The following is a 21,083-nucleotide window of genomic DNA, read 5'->3' on the forward strand; positions in this document are numbered from 1 at the left end:
GCGGGCTCATGCCGAGAACAGATTTTTATTTCTCTTGGGACAAAGCAGCATTTTTGCTGTGCCTCCCAAAGTATAGTTACCAGATGTCCCCGTTTCCCGGGGGCAGTCCCCAGATTTATGAATCTGTCCCTGGACAAAATCCGTCCCCAGAATGTCCCCGGACTTCATTTAATGTCCCCAGATTTATATTTTAAGTATTGTATATTTATTAGTAGGGAATGACTGTTGCATGATTGGTTCAATGGCACAAGACACATTATATGGGGACTTTTGGTGAGGCAAAATGGTGGGCACCATGGCAGCGAGCAGCTCTTGAAGCCAGCCAGAACCAACTGCACTACCAGGCTGGCTCTGGGCTGCTGAGACTGCCACTGCCACTGCTGAGGGGGAACCGGGGATACCTGGCATGTCAACTGGGGGAACTGCAGACTCCCCCCAAACCCAAATTGAGCTGGGAGCGACAGTGCCCGGCCACCCTGCCGACTGCCCAGCGGCACTCCGGGGCCAGGAAAACCCCGGAGCTGGTGCAGGGATAAGGAGAAGGAAGAGAGAGGAAGAGGAAGGAGAAAAAAGAGGGGAGCCCCAACCTGCCACTGCCACCACTGAGGAGGAGGTAGGAGAGCACCAGGAGGGCAAGGACACATGGCCGAGCCCAGGCCTGACCTGAGCCTACTCCACGGCAGCTAGCCGGGGCCCAGAGAGCAGGCCATGAGACAGAGACCACAGAAGAAAAGATAGTACTTCTTAATTTTTTAAAATAACCTTTTTTAAGAACTTTTTTTTTCTCTTTTCAAGAAAAAGGGTCGCCGTATTCTTTGGAAAAAAAATCTGGTGACCAGGGGTCAGCAAACTTTTTCAGCAGGCAGCCGGTCCACTTTTTCTCAGACCTTGTGGGGGGGGGCAGACTATATTTTGGGGGAAAAGAAGAAAAGAATGAATTCCTTTGCCCCACAAATAACCCAGAGATGCATTTTAAATAAAAGGACACATTCTACTCATGTAAAAATACGTTCATTCCCAGACCATCTGCAGGCCAGATTTAGAAGGCGATTGGGCCGGATCTGGCACCCGGGCATTAGGTTGCCTACCCATGTTCTAGACCCTCCACCCAAAGCACAGTTCCCTGTATACACCAGTGGCAGAGCATATGCCCACACTGCCCAGGGCGCACACGCCACATTTCAGGGTAAGAAAGGCACGGGAAACCTGCCACCCACTCTCCTCTTGACCCAGGGGCAGAACTGCGCCAGGCACAAGCCGTGCAGCTCCTTGCACACAGCCAGGCTCTGATAAAGGAGTCTGCTGTGGGGGAGCCTGTTTGCGCCCCTTTGCAAAATTGTGCTCGGGGCCACGGACACCCACCCCCTGCCCACGCTACATCTCGCCCTCTCATGGTAACAGCTTTCAAAGTGGTTTGGGATCCGCAACTCACAGGGTTATTCAGAGTTTGGTTAAATGTTCCTCAGCTATGATCAAAACCTGTGAGTGATAACTTGCTTGCTTGGAAGCAAAAGGGTATTTAGAGACAAGTATATGTGACCAAGGGATGTGGATGCAAGTCATCCATTTAAGCTCCTAAATTGGCAATGCTCTTCAAAAACGCCAGGGATGGACAAATTAACACAAACTGTACCACAAATATACATACATACATACATACATACATACATACAGCAATTGCATTGGTCTTGGCAAAATTGGACTTTTATTATTTTTTATTCCAAATTATTGCAAGACATATCCAAAAACATATCATCCTTATTCCCCCCCCCATTTTTCCTCCCTCCCAAACAGAACCCACCCCCCGACTTCCCTCAGTTCCAGTCTTTGGTTTCTCTAATAATGCTGCATGTTACAAAGTTGCATAGATCCTCAAACTGTTTAGCTGATTATTATCAATAAAAAAATTGTGAATGTTTATTCAAAACCTGCCAAGGTGTCCAGTTCACTTTGTTGGGTCTTCAGATACTTTGTAAAAGGTTCCCATTCATCCTTAAAGTCACAGTTATCCTTGTCCCATAGCTTATATGTCAGTTTTGCCAGTTCTGCATAGTCCATCAATTTTTCTTGCCATGATTCTTTAGTTGGGGTTTCTTCAGTCTTCCATCCTTGTGCTACCAGAACTCTCGCGGCCGTTGTCACATACATGAAGATGTTTTTCAACTTTTTTGGCAGGTCTTTCCCTACAATCCCCAACAAAAATGCCTCGGGTTTTTTAACAAATGTTAAATGGAACATTTTCTTCAATTCGTTGTATATCATTTCCCAATTTTTTTAATTGCCTTACAATTCCACCACATATGATAAAATGTTCCCTCCTTTCCCTTACACTTCCAACATATATTTGAACTAGTTTTGTACATTTTCCTTAACTGCACTGGTGTTGTGTACCATCTGTACATCATCTTCATGTAATTTTCCTTCAATAGGGAACAATCTGTAAATTTTAAGTCAGTTTTCCATAATTTAACCCAATCTTCCATCATAATGTTGTGACCTACATCTTGTGCCCATTTAATAATAACTGATTTTACCTCTTCATCTTTTGTCTCCCATTCTAATAGTATGCTGTATGCGGCCTTCAGTAGTTTCCCTTTCCCTTCAATCACTTCTGTTTGAAACCTAGATCTAGTATAACTAAATCCTTTCTTGCTGCCTTCTTTATGTGTTTCATATAGTTGTCAATAATAATAATAATAATAATAAGAATTTATTATTTATACCCCACCCATCTGGCTGGGCTTCTTAGCCACTCTCGGTGGCTTCCAAAAAAAAATATTAAAATACTCTAATACGTAATGCAACCAACTCTGAAAGTGGTCTTTGATCTCATCATAATCTCTTAATTTCCATTTCCCATCATGGTCCTGTAATAAATCAGCATATGTGAGCCATTTTCCTTTCTTTCCAAGTGGTTTGAGCAGTAATGCTTCATGTGGTGAGAGCCACATTGGACTTTTAGAAGGCCAAATTGGACTTTTAGAAGGAGTGCTTGTATGAACAAAAAACAACTCTCATGCAGTTAAGGGTAATTTTTAATTTACCTTTATATACATCCTAAACACAATATTGATTCATAAAAGATGAATCAACAACAAGTGTCTCAGTTTAGCAGCAGCATTTCATTGGATAACAAAGAAAAATCTATACACTGAGACCATGATGCAATCTTAACATGATCCCCAATAAAGTGTTTTATTCATCTGAATCCAGATCACTATCTCCTGCAATGGAAGAGAGGTCGTCACTTTCTTCCTCGTCCTCGTGGCTACTGGAAAAGAAAGAAATCTCATGATGCTGTTGTTATTTATCATTCGTTCTGAGCGTGGGACAAACTTAGAAAGACGATAGACCGATGCTAGCTGTTGTTGATATACAAACTTTACAGCAGCACAAGTGTGAGATGCAGCTGGGCAGGTCATCTTCCTAATCCAATTATAACAGCTAAGGGAGTCAAACAAGGTTGCATATTGGCCCCCTTTTTGTTTAACATTTATTCCCTTAGTAAACATCTTCGAGGGACAGATATACATGGCCCAAAAGGCAGATAGAATGTTGCCTCTCCTGCTTTATGCAGATAATGCTGTCATCCTGTTTCAGACACAAATTGGCCTTAAGATTGCTCTTAAGAAACTAGTCCAACACTGTATGGAGGATCAATTAGCAGTAAAGTACCAAAAAACAAAAGTCATGGTTTTCTCCAATAGAAGGAAAACCTACAGATGGTGCATAGATAACCAAGACATTGAACAACTCACCTGTTTCAAATATCTAGGGGTTGTATTTCAAGCTTCAAGAAAGAAAACTGCCCATATTAATCATACTTCCTCTATGGCCCAGAAAAGTACTGCAGCAATCTTAACATTCCATTGAGCAAAGGGAGGAAATTTTTATTCCAGCTGCTATCAAACTATTTGCTGCAAAATCCATAGCGTGCACAACTAGTCCCCCTCTCTAATCTGGACCTCTATGAAAAACTAAAACCAGGATTCCCAAGGTCAATTCTCCAAATCCCTAAATGTGTCCCCAATGCAGCCCTGTAGACTGGAGATGGGCCTAAATAGGATTGAAGCCAAAGTGTGGCTAGTTACTCTGTACACATGGCTAAGACTTAATAAGACCTCAACTGGGCTGCTCTCTTTGACATTGATTGATAATTATCAAATAAAATGGTGGAAGGGCATCACAAGAAAACTGGCTTTATATGGCCTTTCTCCTGAATATACTTTAGGTCTGGAAATGGAAAGGACTAGAAGTATAATTAAAGAACGAATCTGGGACAGAGAATTCCAAAACGATCTTAATCAATCCTCCAAAATTTGTAAATTTTTACCCAAACTTCAAAGATCCTATCCAGCAAATTATTTAAGTGCACTGGACAACTCTAAACACTGTTGGGCATTCTCCAGAGCCTGCTTTAATGTTCTCCTTTCAGCATTATTAGCGGGCAGATATCATGACATCCCAGTCCAACAGAGATTATACCCATGCAATTCTGACGAGATTGAATCCACTGGGCCCATTCTTCTATATTGTCCACTGTATCATGATACCCAAAGAGAGCTAATTCAACGGTTACTAAGGAAATTACCTGGCCTGCCGGAGGAAACCTATGTTAAATATCTTCTTGCTGACAAAAGATCTGAATATCACCAGGCCTGTTGTGAAATTCTGTTATATGGCAACAAGGACAAGACAGGCTGCAGTGACAGTGATAGTCAATGAATGAGTACTGATTTTAAACTCTGGAACATAGGTTTTGGCTGAAGGAGTGCTATTTTAAATGCAAATAAGCTTATAGGGAATTTTCAAGGGGCAGACGCAGTAGACAAAATTGTTCCAGTTGTTAATTCTGCTGTCTGGACTTTGACCTCAATAAAGAAAATAAGTTCATGTGTACTGAGCACTGTACAGAAGAGAAACAATATAGTGAAGGAAAACACAAAAGTGTGACACATTGCAAATGCAGAGGAGCATTCACTTGGTGCTTCTCTGAACATTTTTATCACCACAAGTGCATGGTTTCTGATTTGTTAGGAATGTAAGAAGAGCCTGGCTGCCGGATCTAGTCCAGCATCCTGTTCGCACAGTGGCCAAACGGATGCCCTTGGGAAGCCCGCAAGCAGAGCATGAGCACACCAGCAATGCTCTTCCCAACTCCAATTCCCAGCAACTGGCATTCGGAGGCATAATGCCTCTTACCCTTGTGGCAAGTAGCCATGGATAGACTTTTTCTCCATGAATCTGTCTGATCTTTGAACACCATCCAAGCCATCTCATTTGCGCAGTCATCCTTCAAGGTGTGCATCTGGTGCAGCAATACCACCGCAACCCTACCACTCAAGACTGCTCCCATCAGAAGCAAGATTGCTGTGTGGAAGGTGGTTATGCAAGCATTGCAGGCAGAATCAGATGCAAATGGTGTTAAGAGACTGGACATTTCAGCATCAGAATGAACCTTTCATGAGCAGTGCTCTAAGGCAACTGCATAGGTTTAATCCTGCATGGCAACATCATAGAATCACGGAGTTGCATTGTTGGAAGGGACCCCAAGGGTCATCTAGTCCAAACCCCTGCAATGCACGAATAATATTATTACTCCCCTCATGAGATGAATGTGTGCTGCCGCACTTTCTATTTTTCTGTATGTTCAAGAACTAATCCACGTAAATGTTTAAAGAACAGGGAAGACTAATCCTGCTCATGACTAGGGTTATGAATCACATCTACAAAGAAGCCAGGATTGGCTCATGGGGGTTACTACTAAAGTTGTGATAGCATGTTTTTGTTTGGTGGCTGATGGCATTGCAGCAATTGAGAAATGAATTGTTTAAATTGTTTTAGTTGCTGTGCTTTATGTTAATTTTAGATGTTTGTTGTTGTTTTCTGCTGGGCTTTTTCTTGCTGTGTGAGTTCCCTCGCCAACCCCCACTTTGGTTTTAGAGTTTAATGGTGTACTGCATTTCACATTTTCTTGTATGAGCAGACTGCCCAGAGAACTTGGTTGGATGGGTGGTATGAAAGTGTAACCAGTTAACAGAAGAGCAATAAAGAACAGGGAGGCCCACAACTCAAAGGCAACTCATAAGAGTCATCTGAACTGAGCGCAGCCAACCTGCTTTTGAGACAACCAAACACTCCTTAATGGCTCCAACAGCACACTTGTCTATGGTTACCTGGCACTGCTATACTCCATGGCATGTGAAATCTTCCCTGCTGCCTCATACGACATCATGCTGTCTTTGTTGTCTTTGTCTATTTGCACATTCTCTTGAAGAACACAAGGCTGTCTCGGTCTCACTGCAGAGGATCCTGCACCTGAATCTCTGCTACTTTCACTTTGCTGGATTGCTGCACAACGGGACAGAAAATGGGTAGCCATAATAAAGTTACCCAAGCCTGTTTATCCCCCAGGTCACCTGCAAATGGCTCCAAGGATATTGCTCTCCTTTGAGTAGTTTTGTCATCCTTCAGAAGGTGGCTAAGTTGCAGTTCAAATAAGAACCTCAAAAGCATTTTACATTTGAACAAAGTCAGCCACTGGAAAAGTTAGTACCATATGAAAAACTAGACTAGAGGAAGCTTTTTTCAGTCTGGGGTCCCTCATTCTCACATGGAATCTTCCATTCATGTGTACTATATTTCCACCATCCTCAGCTTTCCTTTCTCAGCATTTAACAGCTAGGCATCTCCGATAATCATTTGCTCTACTGCAGAGGCAGTAAACTTTTAAGTCAAAAGTTTGATTCCCCTGAGAGAAACTGGTGGGGAAGAGTCTACTGACAATGGGGAGGAGCCAAAGCTGAAATCGGAAGAGTCTTCACCTGCATGCTCTTCCCTGCTTCCAATCATTCACACATCCCTACGGCCCCTTGAATACTTATTCTCCCCATCCACACATAGTCATTTCAGTCACCATTCATCTTATCTCTACCCTCCCCATCCCCACTGCATGACAATTGGTCTTAGGAAAAAAATGTCACAAATGGGACCCTTTTTTTAAGCCAAGTTGTCATGCAGGGAGCACAATTTTTAGGCTCTGCAGCATGTGGAGATGGGAGCATTACTCCACCCCTCCTTACATTCTAGCCCCCACCCCAAAGAAGCCCCCCCTCCCGTGTGTTCTAGAGTGGTTTCCCCCTAATCCTGCATTAGGAAGAGAGCGCTGCTGCCCCCTACTGCCAAAGAAAGAAACCTCTACCCCATCAGCATAGCAATTAGGCTTAGAGGGGGAGAGGTTAATAACCACACAGGGGTACAGAAGAGGAGAAGGGGGGTTGGCAGATCCAAAAGGCTCTGTGGATTGGCTAGGAACATCTTGCCCCTGGTTTAAGCAAGCTAGGAAGAGAAAAGAAGTGAGGAGTCTTGGCTTAAGATGCTTCCTCGCTAACCACAAACTTCAACCAAGGACAAACTCTGGCAACAGCTTGTGGTCAGTTTGCATGGTCCTGGTAAGCCACAGCAACTGAAAGGAATGTACATTTGCCTGAATTCACAAGCGTTTGCTTCTTGCTAATAGCCAAAGGACCACAGCACAATGGCAGAGCACCTGCTTTGCACGCAGAAGGTCCCAGGTCCAATCCCTGGCTGATCTGGAGCCCTTGAAACCACTGCCAGCCAGTGTAGGCAACCATGAGTTAGATGGAGCAATGGTTTAACTCAGCGCAAGGCATTTTGCTATGTAAAGAGTGAAAACTTACGTGTGAAAGTGTCATCGTCTTCCTTGCCACTGCTGTCACTCTCCTCGTTATCTGACAGGGTCAAGTCTTCATAATGCATGCTGGCCTGAGGCTGCTGCACTAAGCCTTCTTCCTTTTCACCCAGGTCTCTGTTTTCACCTTCCATTTTCTGTCATGATGGAACAACCAATGGTAGAAAGGAGGTTGCAGAGAATTTCCTGGCACATGCAGAAGGTAGCTAGCTAGCTGCTCTCTAAAAATGGCCCTGGCAAACTGAAGTGGTTTCAGAAATAAACCCAAGTGCCTGCATCACCAGCCGCACTAGTACTTACTTCTGCGGTATTTTGCAGCAAGCAGATGATTTGCAACCACCTTGCACACAAGGTTGCTCTACTCATCTATACTCACAACAACCTTGCAGAGTGAGTGAGGCAGAGCCAATGATTTGCCCAAAGTCAGTGGGAATCTGAGCCTCCAGCAGTGAATAAAATAATGAAACATCACACAATGTTAAAAGCTGTGGAACAGAACACTTCTGTTATGGGAAAGGGTTTGAGCACATAATGCCAATCCTGGCCCACAGCACCGGCTGCCAATTAGTTTCCAGACCCAATTCAAAGTGCTGATTTTAAAAAGGAACAGGTACCAGGTGATAGGAAAACCTCCTCCTTGTCTAAGCCACTGGAGAGAATCAGAGTAGGCAATGCTGCCTGCTAAAGTAGCCAGGAAGGGCCTAGCTGACCAATGGGCTCTTTCCCAGCCAGATGGTCTCCCAGTGCTACTAGGCCCAGCATGGAGGTGTGGCTCAGAAATCTAATAAAGCAGAACAACATAGGCAGGATTGAGTCAGAAAGAAGCACATACATTATCCCTGCTGCAGCCACCACCCCAAACTGCAGCCACAGGCCTTGATGCCAGAAGAGGGTCCCTGAAAAGAGAGCTTTGGCAAGAAGCCTCACCTGGGGCATACAGGGCTGAGAGATGGTTGGGCCAAAGCTCTCCAGGTCTGCCTCCTCTAAGGCTGCTTTGTTAACAGCAGAGATATCCTTCTCAAGCTGGGTCAAGTGCTCATCATACTGAAGAAGCAGAAAGACAGAGAAAGTAAGTGTTTGCTGAAGAATTGAAAACGGTCCTTGGCAGCATTGGCTTGCTGGGCCACCTACCTCTCCTAGTGCCTTGTAACAGATGTCCACCATTTCTTGAGCTGTTTTTGTGTTCTGGCTGTCAGGACCTGAATTGGAAATACAAACAAACAAACCACATCTCCTTAATGCTGCTCCTTAGGACCTGAGCACACAAGAAAGCCACAGGAATAAGCAACCCACTTCTAAGTGGTCATCTTCAGGGCCAAGGTCCATGCTTCCTTGTGATATGCACCCAGAGCTTTCCAAAGCTTTGCCAAGTTCACTGGTGGCAACCAAATGTGGTATTCTTCAAAGGCTCTCGTCCCTGCAGAACTCCTTAAGGTTTCCCTTAAGCTCTGACCATGTAAGACTCCTGAACCTCCCCTCCCCCAAGCACATTTTAAAAGGCCCTGAGATTTAATCAAAACCAATACTCTAGCCCATGAGCAGGTAAACTTTCAAGGCCTGTCTGCCAATTCCCGCTCCCCAGGGCCATATGCCTGCAGTGGAAGTGAGCATTGCACACTGTCAACATGCACACCAGACATTCAGCCCCTCCTCAGCTAATCAACACAAACCAGCTAGCTTGAGGAGAGGAATCCCCCCTTTCCACGCAAGCAAATGATCTATCTGATAATGTGGGAGAGAGTAGGTTGCATGTCCACCAGGGAGCTGGACTCAGTGGAGAGAATTAAAAGCTCTCTGGCTTTCTCAGCGCTGTGACTGCCCCTTTGCTACCAAAATTGGTGGGATCTTGGGGGACAGAAAAAATTGCTGGGTGGACAGATTAGAAGCCCCAAGCTGGGGATTAACCAGCCCTCCTCTATTCTGTTCATGCCTGTTTACAATGCAGTATTGGACCCCAAGAGCTGAAGAAGCTTAACAGAAAAGTCCCCAGAAGAAGCAATTTTCATCAAGGGAACTAGCCACATTTTGGAAAAGCATACATTAATGTCTTAATGAGTAGATGTGGTCACATTCAGGTCTTGCCCTTATTGCTGGCATCTGTCTGTCTCAAGAGACGATGGGGTGTGCCTCCGGGGATAAAGACAAACTGCTTCATTAGCAGCATCAAAGTGACCTCCCTGGAGAGCAAGCCTGGGCAGTGTGTCTGGAGGTCCTGGGCTGCCCAGTTGGCAAGACCCCTCTCTCAGCCTCGCTGATGTGGTCCAAAGGAAAGCAGAGCAAGATGTTTGGCACCAGCTGGGCTGCAGGAGTTGCCAGAAGGAGGCTTACAAGATGCCATCTAACTGCCATCCAGATTTGTGTAGGGTTTACTCCTTAGCCTTTTCTTCTTGCAAAGGTGCCCCACAAAGCCCTGATAACTCTCTGTAAATGTGAGTCAAAGGGCTGCAGACATGGCAAGGAGCCAAGAGGGTCTCTTACCATTGTATTTAATGCTGTTGGCAAGGATCAGTTTCACGTCATCCATAAAGACTTCTCGGTTCTGGTATTTATGTCTGGAGATGTTCTAGAATGAATGAATGAATAGGAGACAAGATGGGAATTTGAAGCCTTAAGGAGGCAATATGAATTCTTGATTCTGGCATACAAAAAGTCTGAAGTGGATCCTTTACGAGGACCCTTTCTTCCTTACACTTCACTAATATTTTGGAGTGTCCTGGTAATTCCTTTCACATATAGAACTGCTTCTCCCCACCACAACCTCCCTGATTGCTCAACATGACCCAAGCCAGAGTTACAAAATACAGCACATGTCTTTGAGTTATTTATTTTCCCCATGACTTTTTGGCCTCCAAGTCAGCAGCTGGTGGCTGAGATTAGGCAAGCAGAATTTCTTCACCCTCAGCCCACATTTCCATATTCCAGTTCTATTCCTGGTATTTTATCTGGGATTTAACATGCTGCCATCAACCTTGGGCCTTTTCTGCCAAGGCTTCTTTTATTTCATTTAACTAAATGTATACATTGCCTGATTGTAAGAAAACCTTGAAGCAGTTTACAAAAGACAGTTCTGAGAAGCTGCAACATAAACCAACAACAGCTGCACCCTTCAAAGTTTGCACCTTGCTGATAGTCCTTAGGTCCATTGGGCTGACAATGACTTTGTAATATTTTGGCATGCGTCTCCTGTTTACAGGACGGAAAAAGAGCCTGGCCTGCAAGCAAAAAGAGGGTAAAAAGATAATGAGCAAGCAAGTCTTGCATGGTGAATTGCATGCTGGATCCAGTATCTGCATAAGACACTGAAAAGCTTTTGTACAACATCAAGCTGAATCTAGAGGGAACATCCCATTATCTGCCAACAAATCCTAAGTCCTCTGGAGGTGCCTGGATTCTACTATAGCATTTTCGTCAAACCCAAAGTATGGAACTCCAGAGCCAGATAATTTTGGAGCTGTGCAGCATCAGCATTTGTTAAATGCAGTGCTGCTCAAATACAGCTCAGGAAGCATATACAGTGGTACCTCGGGTTACAGACGCTTCAGGTTACAGACTCTGCTAACCTGGAAGTAGTACCTCGGGTTAAGAACTTTGCTTCAGGATGAGAACAGAAATCGCACAGCGGCAGCGGGAGGCCCCATTAGCTACAGTGGTACCTCAGGTTAAGAACGGTTTCAGGTTAAGAACGGACCTCCAGAACTAATTAAGTTCTTAACCCGAGGTACCACTGTAGTCCCACCATCCTGCTTGCACAGCAGCCAAGTCTAGGCCAGTGGAAGGCCCCAAAGGAAGACATGAGTGTAACTATCCCCACTTGTGATTCCCAGCAACTGGTATTTAGAAGTGGAGGTAGAACGTAGTCATTGTGGCTAGAAGTCACTGATAGCTTTATCCTCCATGCACAAGGCTACTGTGACAGTCCCCTTTTCCACAAGCTCTTTTCCATCACCACCAATTGCTAAGGGCAGACATACATGAGGAACAGCCTTTATCTTCTGTGATACAATCTTGTTCAGAATATAGGAGAAGGTCACTTGATGAACATCATCCAGAAGGCGATTAATTGCCTTTTCCAAACGAGCCAGTTTATCTTCCTTCTGAAAGGACACCAAGGTACAGAAACACACTCAGCTCCAGAGCAACTCCTTTATAGCAACCCACTTTTTGCTGAACACTGCTCAATGGCAGAGCACCTGCTTTGCATGCAGAAGGTCCTGGGTTCAATCCTTGGCATTTCCAGGTAGAGCTGTGAATGCTTCCTACCTGATACCCTGGAGAGCGAAATGAGTTAAGATGGAACAATGGCCTGCCTCAGTATGGGGTGGTTTTCTATGTGCCTACTGTATTTTTATTGCTTATGTAATTTCAAAAATATATTTCAACATCTTCTGTTCCTATCCAATTACCGGTAGTTCAGGTTTTAAAACAGAAGGCATTCACACATATCCCATCTTTATTCATAAGGAAAGTCAGCTACAACTCAAAATCTCCAGCAATTTGGGCTGGTTTTCTCACATGCAACATGGCCCATAAAAGAAGCTTATTGTTCACATTCTCTCAGTTACCTGGAACTGTCTTTTTTCATTTTCACTAATACCACTATTATTAAAAAGCACTACATTCCAGTTTTAAAATTTTTTATAGTTAAAATAAGCTGTAGACAAACAAGATCATGTTTTACCATTAAATGAATTGGTGTCCTTTTTGGAGAAATGTTTTTTTTCAACAACCAAAAATTTTGTTGTTTATGTTCATATTTTGTGTGTGATTCTGATTCTGATTCTGTCCTTCCAGCAATAAGTTTTGTTTAATTAGATAATGACCATGGAATCTTTCTCACCCACAGCTAATACAACATTCATAATCTGTTTGGAAATCTATGCTGCACTTTCAAATTCAGTAACTTTCAGTTAAAATCCAGAAACCAAAATTAGTATTGGACAGTAAAGTCACCATTCGAACTCTACCACTAAAAACTATTAGATCAAGAGAGCAGGTCCTATGCTCAGCTCCTAATGCAAGCATCCAACAAACCACTCTGGCTGCCTTTAGTCCTTTCAAGAGAGATCTCCCTTCAGTCCAGAATCACCAAACTGTTTATGCAAACAGCTCAGCCCTAAAAGTACCCTAAGTGGCTAAGCAACGCCCTTACCTCCAAGCCACAAGCAACCCTCCCTCCACAATCTGACTTGCCTCTTTCAATTTTTGATCACCGAAGTCCAGCATTGACTGAGCAATCTGAGTCAACTTGTGCTCTGGCCCTGCAAACACAACAGCAGAAACCTTTATTGTGGGATGGTGTTGTTGTGAGCTGTCTTGACAAAAGGCAAGTTACACATTTAAGATTACATGTGGTTAAGTTGGTCCTGTTCCCCAGTGGTATGGAGAGCTAACTTGGAGACTCATCAGAACTCTCAGAGAGCACACACTTGATTTTACATCCAACTGGTGTCCTCCAGATGTTTTAGACCGAAATTCCCATCAGCCCAAGTCAACAAAGTCACCCTGAAGTTGCAGTCCAAAATATCTGATGGGCATCAGATTGGCAAAGGCTGCTCCACGGTGTGACAGCAATTGAGAAGCAGCCAGCAAAGCAATGCTTTTATTTTGCTCCATTCCCACTGTCCCCAAGCTGCTGGGAGATCATGGCCCCAGAGGAAAGGAGCAGGTATCACAACTCTTCCTTGGTAGTCCAGAAGGACTAGTTCTAACTGAAATCACTCAAGATAGATGAGGTTTTTTCTTAGCAGGTCCAGTTGAGAAATCAGACAAGGGAAAGAGAAGCAGTCGCACTGAGAGCAAAGGAAACCAGGAAATTACAAAGGGGAGCATGCAGGCAACTTACAAATATATAAGGCCATCCGTCAGAGAAATAATTGGACACCTAGTGAAGACAGGACGATCACCAGAGGGTTTAAAGAAGAAAGTAGGCCACAGTGTAAAGTAGGTGAGCATCAGAAGGAAATTCCCCAGCACAAGGTAGCCTTACAGAGCTATGCAGAGATGGCGAAACTTACTGGAAGAATAAAAGATCAAGATGAGAGACCTTTTTTTTAACAGAATGGGGGTAGATTGTTGAATATATGAAGACAAATTGTAAACAATTAAAAACTTCAGCAGGATTGATGTAAACACGAGCAGTAAAAAATAACTTATAGAGAGGAAAAAGATAAAATTTATAAATAGGCTGGAATTGGTTATGCAGTAAGTCTGTAACATGAAATAAGGAGCAGTAGAGAGGAGGGGAGGGAAGGCGAAGAAAACATTGATTTTTGTTTATGTTTAACTTTTTTTGTTAGAAACATTGTAAAATGAAAAATTGGAAAAATAAAATATTGGAGGTTTTGTTTTTTAAAAAAGATCAATACTTAAAAGCCGCCCTTTGCCTAGCCCATTCCTCCTCTTCCCTTAACACCCTCAGAAAGAGCACCAGGTCACTGCCCCAGTTGCCGTAACCTGTTTTTTGAGACTGGGACACTTTGCACAAGGAGGGAAGAAAGAGCAGAAGAGAAACAGTTCAGAAAGAAAGAAAGAAAGAAAGAAAGAAAGAAAGAAAGAAAGAAAGAAAATTAACTCTCACCATTGAACGTGGCACTGTTCTTCACAATCAGCTCCAGGTGCTCTCGGAATTCTTTGCTCGATTTGTAAGAGAGCTTACGGACATTCTGGCGCAGGGTGTACAGGTCCATTGGTCGGCCGATGATCTTGCGATAATTTCTGACACCCCTCCTGCTAACAGGCTTGTGGAAGTAACATGTCTGGCAAAGGTAAACCGGGAAAGAATGTGAGCATCCCTTTTATTTCTTAATATACCACCCTCCCTTAAGTTACCAGGGACGGATACAACAACATGAAAAAAACATTTTTTTAAGACAAACAAACAAACCCAGATAAAGCCATTGCTTTGTTCACCTACCAAGGAGAGAGGGCAGATAATGAAACCCATCTCCCTCAAAAGGGCCACTGGAGCCATTCCAAGGAAGGGGAGTCCACAACCTCTCGAGGGAGTCTGTTCCACTGTCAAGTAGCTCTTGACTGTCAGAAAGTCTTCCGGTATGTTTAGTCAGAATCTCCTTTCCTGCAACTTGAAGCCATTGGTTCAAGCCTTGCCTTCCAGAGCAAGAGAAAACAAGCTTGCACCCTCCTCCATGTGACAGCCCTTCAGATATCTCCTCTCAGTCTCCTCTTTTCCAGGCTAAAGATGCCCAACTCCTGTTAGTATTTCATTCAGCCGATGCTGCAAAATGTGACTGGTGTAAATCACACACCTGTCTGAGAAGACTGTGGAAACGGAAGAAGGCCTGACCTCTCTTCCATTGTATGTACTTTGTAATGTACTTTCACAATTAATATTTCAATGTTTCAATATTTTAATGTTGTATTTTAATTTTGTTTTTAAGTTGTAATCATTCAACTTGTTTTTATTATTGCTTGTAAGCCGCTCTGAGCCCGGCTTTGGCTGGGGAGGGTGGGCGGGGTATAAATAAAAATTATTATTATTATTATTATTATTATTATTATTATTATTTTGGTTGCTCTCTCGGAGCTGAAGAGAATGGTCGCCATTATATTGTAGTCTGTATATAGTATGTAAATAAATAGTAGCTTAGATCTACAATATCTCACTCTTCTTGTTGTGTTATGCCAGAAGATTAGTGTGCATATATCAAGCTGATATATGTCACTGAGCGCCCTGGAGAGGAAGGGAGAGGCCTTTTCCAGTGCTGCGCACATTGGAGGATATTCAGAGTTCCGGGGGTTTGCAGGTGACCCCAGCCGCACTGGACCGGGCCAAAGGTAGGTCCCATCTTTTTAGGCAACTGTGGTGTGCTTGCTGCAGGAAGGCAGGATATAAAGCATTATGTTTCCCCCTATGCTCAGCCAGGAAGGCAACTGGCGTCCAGAGGTAGACTTAACCACCTCTTCTTTAATTATTATTATTATTATTGCATTTATACACCACCTTTTTGCCAAGGCATCCAAGGGTTTAAAATATGAACGCAGTTAACACCAACAAATGGCACAAAATCTTATCAGGCCAATTTCAGGGGCTGATGGCACTAGCTCCCTGGCCTGGGCTTCTCCTCTTCTGGCCTGATTTGCAGCCACTGATTGACCTCTCTCCCTTTTCCTCCATGAGAATTTTTCTGATCCCCTTTGAAAGCTGCTGACACCAATAATACATTTAGATGTATGATTCTGATACACAGCACTTTTCATACACCCCACTAAACAGAATGTGAGCTGTTGAAGACTGAGCCCACAACTCATGGAGTAGAGTTTGGCAGGAGGTGGAGAGGCAACATCCTCAAATGCTCAATGCTGATATGAGACAAGAATTTCTCAAGGAACTAGCTCTCCTGATATATGGATAGGATAATGCCCCCTTGTCTTTGCGCATGACATAGAGCCAGAAGAGGCAAAAATCAAACCTCACAGGTGAAAAGGTCTTACATTTGGAAGTTCTTGCATTTCGTTGATAATGCCTTCCAGGATATAAGACAGTATCTCTATGGGGGGTGTGCTCCCCTGGTGGCTGGACTTCTGAGGCTGCTGAAAGAGAGAGAAGTGGGACGTTAAAGGCACTTCCAAAGTTTATGTATGATGGACTTTTGGGAATCTTGACAAAGGGCACCTCAAAGCATCTAATTGGTCTCTACTTTTTGGGGGAGGAGTTGCCCTTTGGCTGTTCCTGGTCTATAGTGAACCAGCCCTGGCTGAGGCTTAGAATAAGCACTTGCTGTTGCCACCATTTCCAAGATGGATAGTGGGCAAGGGCAAGGGGGGGGGGCAATGAAAGCAACACAAGGACTCACGTTTAAGGAGCTACAAGCAGCCGTGGTTCCAGAGCCCTGTTCCTTCTTTTGCAGAAGCTGTCCTTTTGTGAACTTCAGGACTAAAGACTTCTTGCGAACTTCATTCGCGCTGCAAGGAGAGAGAGGGAGGAGAAACACGCTGCAGTTTCCACCACCTCTCCCTCCAGTGGGCCCAGCTGCCCCTCTGGGAGGGACTGATTAAACCATAAAGAGCACAATATGAAGCCCATTTGCTCTTTTATTGGGTCTAGTCTGGGGTAACTGGAGCTGTAAGTTGAAGAACTTTAACCCCATCAGCCCACACAGCAGCCTGCTGCTTCATTTAGATTCAGTGGTACTACATGTCCTACACTGTACACCAGACAGTTGCTGCTCCTGTGGATAATAGTAAATGGTATTTAGCAACTTGTTATGAACTGTTGTGTTCTTATTTTTTAAGGCTTGTGTGATTTTACGGTGTTATGGGTTTATTTGATCTTCCTGTAAAATTCATTGTGGCTTGTGCAATGGCTGGTATATAAACCAATTACCCCAATGACTTGAAACCGTCTTGGTTGCGGGACCTCTTTTTGGGAACAGCCTCAACAAGCGCATCAAAGAGGCATCTTTGCTGATGTAAGCACTTTAGGTAAAAATGTTTCTTTTCTGCAAGGTTTTTGGCTGATGGGGCCATGCAATTGTGTCGTTCTTTATCTCCTTGACATCTGTTGGGAGGGCATTCCACAGGGTGGGCACCACTGTCAAGAATGGTTCCCTTCTTGTAGTGAGGGAACCAGCAGAAGACCTCAAAGCTGGACCTCAGTGTCAGAGCTGACGATGGGGATAGAGACGCCCCTTCAGGTATACAGGGTCGAGGCCTGTATACCTTTAGGGCTTTAAAGGTCAGCACCAACACTTTGAATTGTGCTCAGAAATGTACTGGGAGCCAGTATAGATTGTTTAGGACTGGTGTTACATGGTCCCGGCAGCCACTCCCACTCACCAATCTACTGCTGCATTCTGATTAGTTGTGGTTTCTGAGTCACCTTCAAAGGTAGTCCTGCACAGACCTATGCCAGTCTGTGAGAAAGACTGGAGTATTGGGCACTTACTACCAGATATGTGTGGGAGTCATCCAGAAGACAGTCAGTTAATACAGGTGCTGGATTTTCTCTCCGTTTTGGAATACGTGGCCCTGTCTGGCCCGGGCAATGACAAGGTGCTAACCCACTGCCACATGTGGATGACTTCCACCCGTCCACAGGAAGGGATTTCAACTCTTCTACCTTGTTCTGGACTTCTTAATTTAGAGGAAAGTGAGCAAGAGATCACATGATGTAAGTTTATAGCATTATGCATGGAATGGGGAAAGTGGATGGGGAAAGTTTCTCTCTCTCTCATAACGCTAGAACTTGTGGTCGTCCAATGACATTTGAATGTTTGGAGATCCAAGACGGATTAAAAATAAGCACTTCTTCATGAAACACTTGGTTAAACTGTGGAACTCACTCCCACAGGAGGATGGCCACCATCTTGGATGGCTTTAAAAGTGGACAAATGCAGGAAAGGCAATATTGTCAATGGCAGCAACGTTTCTGAATACTAGTTGCTGGACACCACCGGAGGAAGAGTGCTTTTGTGCTCAGGTCCTTATTGAAGGTTTCCCACAGTCATCTGGGTGCCCACTGTGAGAACAGGATTCTGGACTAGACTGTGATGGGCGTCAACCAGTAGGCTCTTATGATGTTCATAGCCCAGGCAGGACCCCTGCACCTCTATCTGTGAGATGGTGCCAAACACGGCCCTTACCTCTCAACGAGTTGCTTCCCTAAGACAATCTTGGTTCCCTCCACTTTGATCAGCTCACTGTCATCGGTGGGAATGATGGTCTTCTCCAGCTCCTCCTGCTGCTCCACCGTCATGGCGACAGGCTTGGAGGGCAGTTTGGCTGGGCAGATTTTGTTGTTCTTCATGTGCCCACTGGTACCGCAAGCACTACACTTAATCTGCAAGCAAAAGCAAAGGAATGAATAGTTGCAGGCTACTTCAGAAGCACAAAAGCAGAGTTATCGAGGGATAGGCAGTGCTCCCATCAACTGTAACACCAGCACTAGCTGAAGGCAGCAACAAAACCAAGGTGGGGTGGGGTGGAGTGGGAGCTTGTGAAGAAGCGCTGGACTTGTTCCCAAGCACTCCCCTGCTGTGTGTACCTTTAAGCAGAAAGGCTGTTTGCACATTTTGAAAATAAAGTCTCAACCCATGCACATACCCACCCAGTGTGCGCCGATGAATCCAATTTCTTTTTTTTTAATGGAATTACAAACTTGGTGGATCAGGGAAATGCTGTGGACATGGTGTATCTTGATTTCAGTAAGGCTTTTGACAAAGCCCCCCCAAGATACAGTGGTACCTCGGGTTACAGACGCTTCAGGTTACAGACTCCGCTAACCCAGAAATAGTACCTCGGGTTAAGAACTTTACTTCAGGATGAGAACAGAAATCATGCGGTGGTGGCGCGGTGGCAGTGAGAGGCCCCATTAGCTAAAGTGGTACCTCAGGTTAAGAATAGTTTCAGGTTAAGAATGGACCTCCAGAAGTTCTTAACCCGAGGTACCACTGTATTCTCGCAAGGAAGCTGGTAAAATGTGGGCTGAATGAGATATCTGAAATGTTAAAAGTTAAGGTTTCCTCTCCATGCCAAAAATTAGTCAGTGGTAATTGGAGCTGAAGCATATGTTAAATTTTCTTCTTTGTACATCATCTAACTTTCGCTGCATGCATCTGACAAAGGGGGCTTGAGTCCAGGGAAGCTTATTCTTAGTAAACTGTGTTAGCCTTTAAGGTGCCATGGGACTCTAAGTATTTCCATTGCATGGCTACCCCTCTGGGTTTTGTTTTGCTTTTTCTATCTGGATTTTGCTGCAATGCAATCTGGATTCATCAAAATCTGTTTCAAAAAAGAAAGCTCCATTAGCTGGGCTGCATGACTCCTTCCACTAGACTTGGGGGAAGAGCAAGTAAAGCCCTCTGCTTTGGTTTCTGTGGTGCTGTGCAGCACACTGGCATATGTCTCTTCACAGATACAAGACCATTACTTCTTTATTTATAATAACACTGCAAGAAAAGGAGCCAGAAGCAGCTGAAGCTTTCAAGAAAGCCTGCTTACCTTCTCCAACCTGAGCTTCTTCTTGGGAGGAGCCTTCTGCTGCTCCTTCTCTTTCTTTCGTTTAAGCCGCATCAACTTCAACTGGATCTGGCGCTTTTCACACCGCAGCTTCTGACGCTGCTTTTCTGAGATGGCAAACCTCCGGCTGGAAACACAAAAGCCTTCAGTTAAGGCAGTGGTGAGAAACACAATGTTGCAGGACTCCAACTCCCATCAACCCAGACCACTGACTATGCTGTCCAGCACTGATGGGAGCTGTAGTCCAACAACACTCAGAGGACCATATATTTTTCCCATCCCTGGCCTATTGGTACGGCCAGCCAGTAAATATTCAGGCACTGAGATAAACATAAACCACACTGGGGGTCACAGTGGCTCTCTAGGTGTTCTAAACTACATCTATCATCATCCCTGACCACTGGCTACACTGACTGGAGCTGATGGGAGCTGAAGTCCAACAACATCTGGAGGGCCACAGGTTCCTCATCCCTGCACTACAGCATTGGCTGGTTCCTGATTTGATTTACTCTGCCTGACTCCATATGCTGGCTGTGTGTTTTATTTCCTGCTGCATCCTGCTCATATGTTTGTTAGCCTGCTTGCTTTAAATTTCATATAGAAAGAGGCAGAAAGGCAGGGTGTAATTTAAAAAACACACACAATAAAAATATAAGCGTACTGTGCATTTGCAGCCTTCTGCACCTCTCCTTTCACAAGGAGATTCCCACTCTACCCAAATTAATAATAAATAATAATAATAATTTGTATACTGTTAATAATAATAATAATAATAATAATAATAATAATAATAATACAATTTATATAGCACCCTTCATCCATAGATCTCGGGGTGGTTCGTAGCAAAAAAATACATGCTAAAAACACAAAATACATAATAAAAACAAGAAAAGAAAAGAAAACAAGCCAATAACACCCCCTAAGGGAAAGCAGGCTCCCTGCGATGCCCTTACATCAGAGCTTTCCAAATTTTTCCTGCTGGTGACATACATTTTAGACATGCATCTTTTCGTGACACAGCAGTTCAGTTTTACTAGCAAACCGGAGGTTAAACTAACCCCTTTCCAGCCCCGGGAGGAGCGTGGAGAGTGTTTGCGCAACACACCTACACGCTACAGCTGACCCCTAACGTGTCGTGACAGACAGTTTGGAAAGCTCTGCCTTACATGAACTCATCATCCTTGGTTTTCCTTATCTTCATGTAGGCGTTGATGATCAATGGATTGCGGACCGTCTCGCATCTCTCGTACTCCTTCCCGTCCTCATCGCGGAAAGTGCGGTAGATTTTCAAGCAGCGGGGGGCGGAAGTGGTGGCAGGACCAGGGCTGGTCGCAGAAGCCGTGCCACTGCTATCGCTTGGCTTTCCTGGGCTGCCAGGGGTGGAGGCTGCAGGGGA

General features: G+C 44.3%; 1 protein-coding gene across 1 annotated transcript in view; it reads right to left on the reverse strand.

The window, feature by feature from the left end:
• Positions 1-3,017: 3,017 nt before the first annotated feature.
• Positions 3,018-21,083, reverse strand: part of TAF1 (TATA-box binding protein associated factor 1) — a 46,900-nt gene continuing 28,834 nt past the window's right edge. The window contains exons 23-37 of the mRNA XM_081180380.1: positions 20,854-21,073; positions 19,670-19,814; positions 18,313-18,509; positions 16,525-16,633; positions 16,163-16,261; positions 14,289-14,466; positions 12,902-12,969; positions 11,683-11,805; positions 10,831-10,923; positions 10,190-10,274; positions 8,843-8,910; positions 8,639-8,755; positions 7,701-7,848; positions 6,177-6,351; positions 3,018-3,271 (exon numbers count right to left, since the gene is read on the reverse strand). Of these exons, the coding sequence (XP_081036506.1) occupies positions 3,196-3,271; positions 6,177-6,351; positions 7,701-7,848; positions 8,639-8,755; positions 8,843-8,910; positions 10,190-10,274; positions 10,831-10,923; positions 11,683-11,805; positions 12,902-12,969; positions 14,289-14,466; positions 16,163-16,261; positions 16,525-16,633; positions 18,313-18,509; positions 19,670-19,814; positions 20,854-21,073 (1,901 nt within the window). The 3' untranslated portion in view covers positions 3,018-3,195. The remainder of the gene's footprint in view (positions 3,272-6,176; positions 6,352-7,700; positions 7,849-8,638; positions 8,756-8,842; positions 8,911-10,189; positions 10,275-10,830; positions 10,924-11,682; positions 11,806-12,901; positions 12,970-14,288; positions 14,467-16,162; positions 16,262-16,524; positions 16,634-18,312; positions 18,510-19,669; positions 19,815-20,853; positions 21,074-21,083) is intronic.

This window comes from Podarcis bocagei (assembly GCF_964188305.1).
Source record: "Podarcis bocagei genome assembly, chromosome: Z".
Taxonomy (NCBI): domain Eukaryota; kingdom Metazoa; phylum Chordata; class Lepidosauria; order Squamata; family Lacertidae; genus Podarcis; species Podarcis bocagei.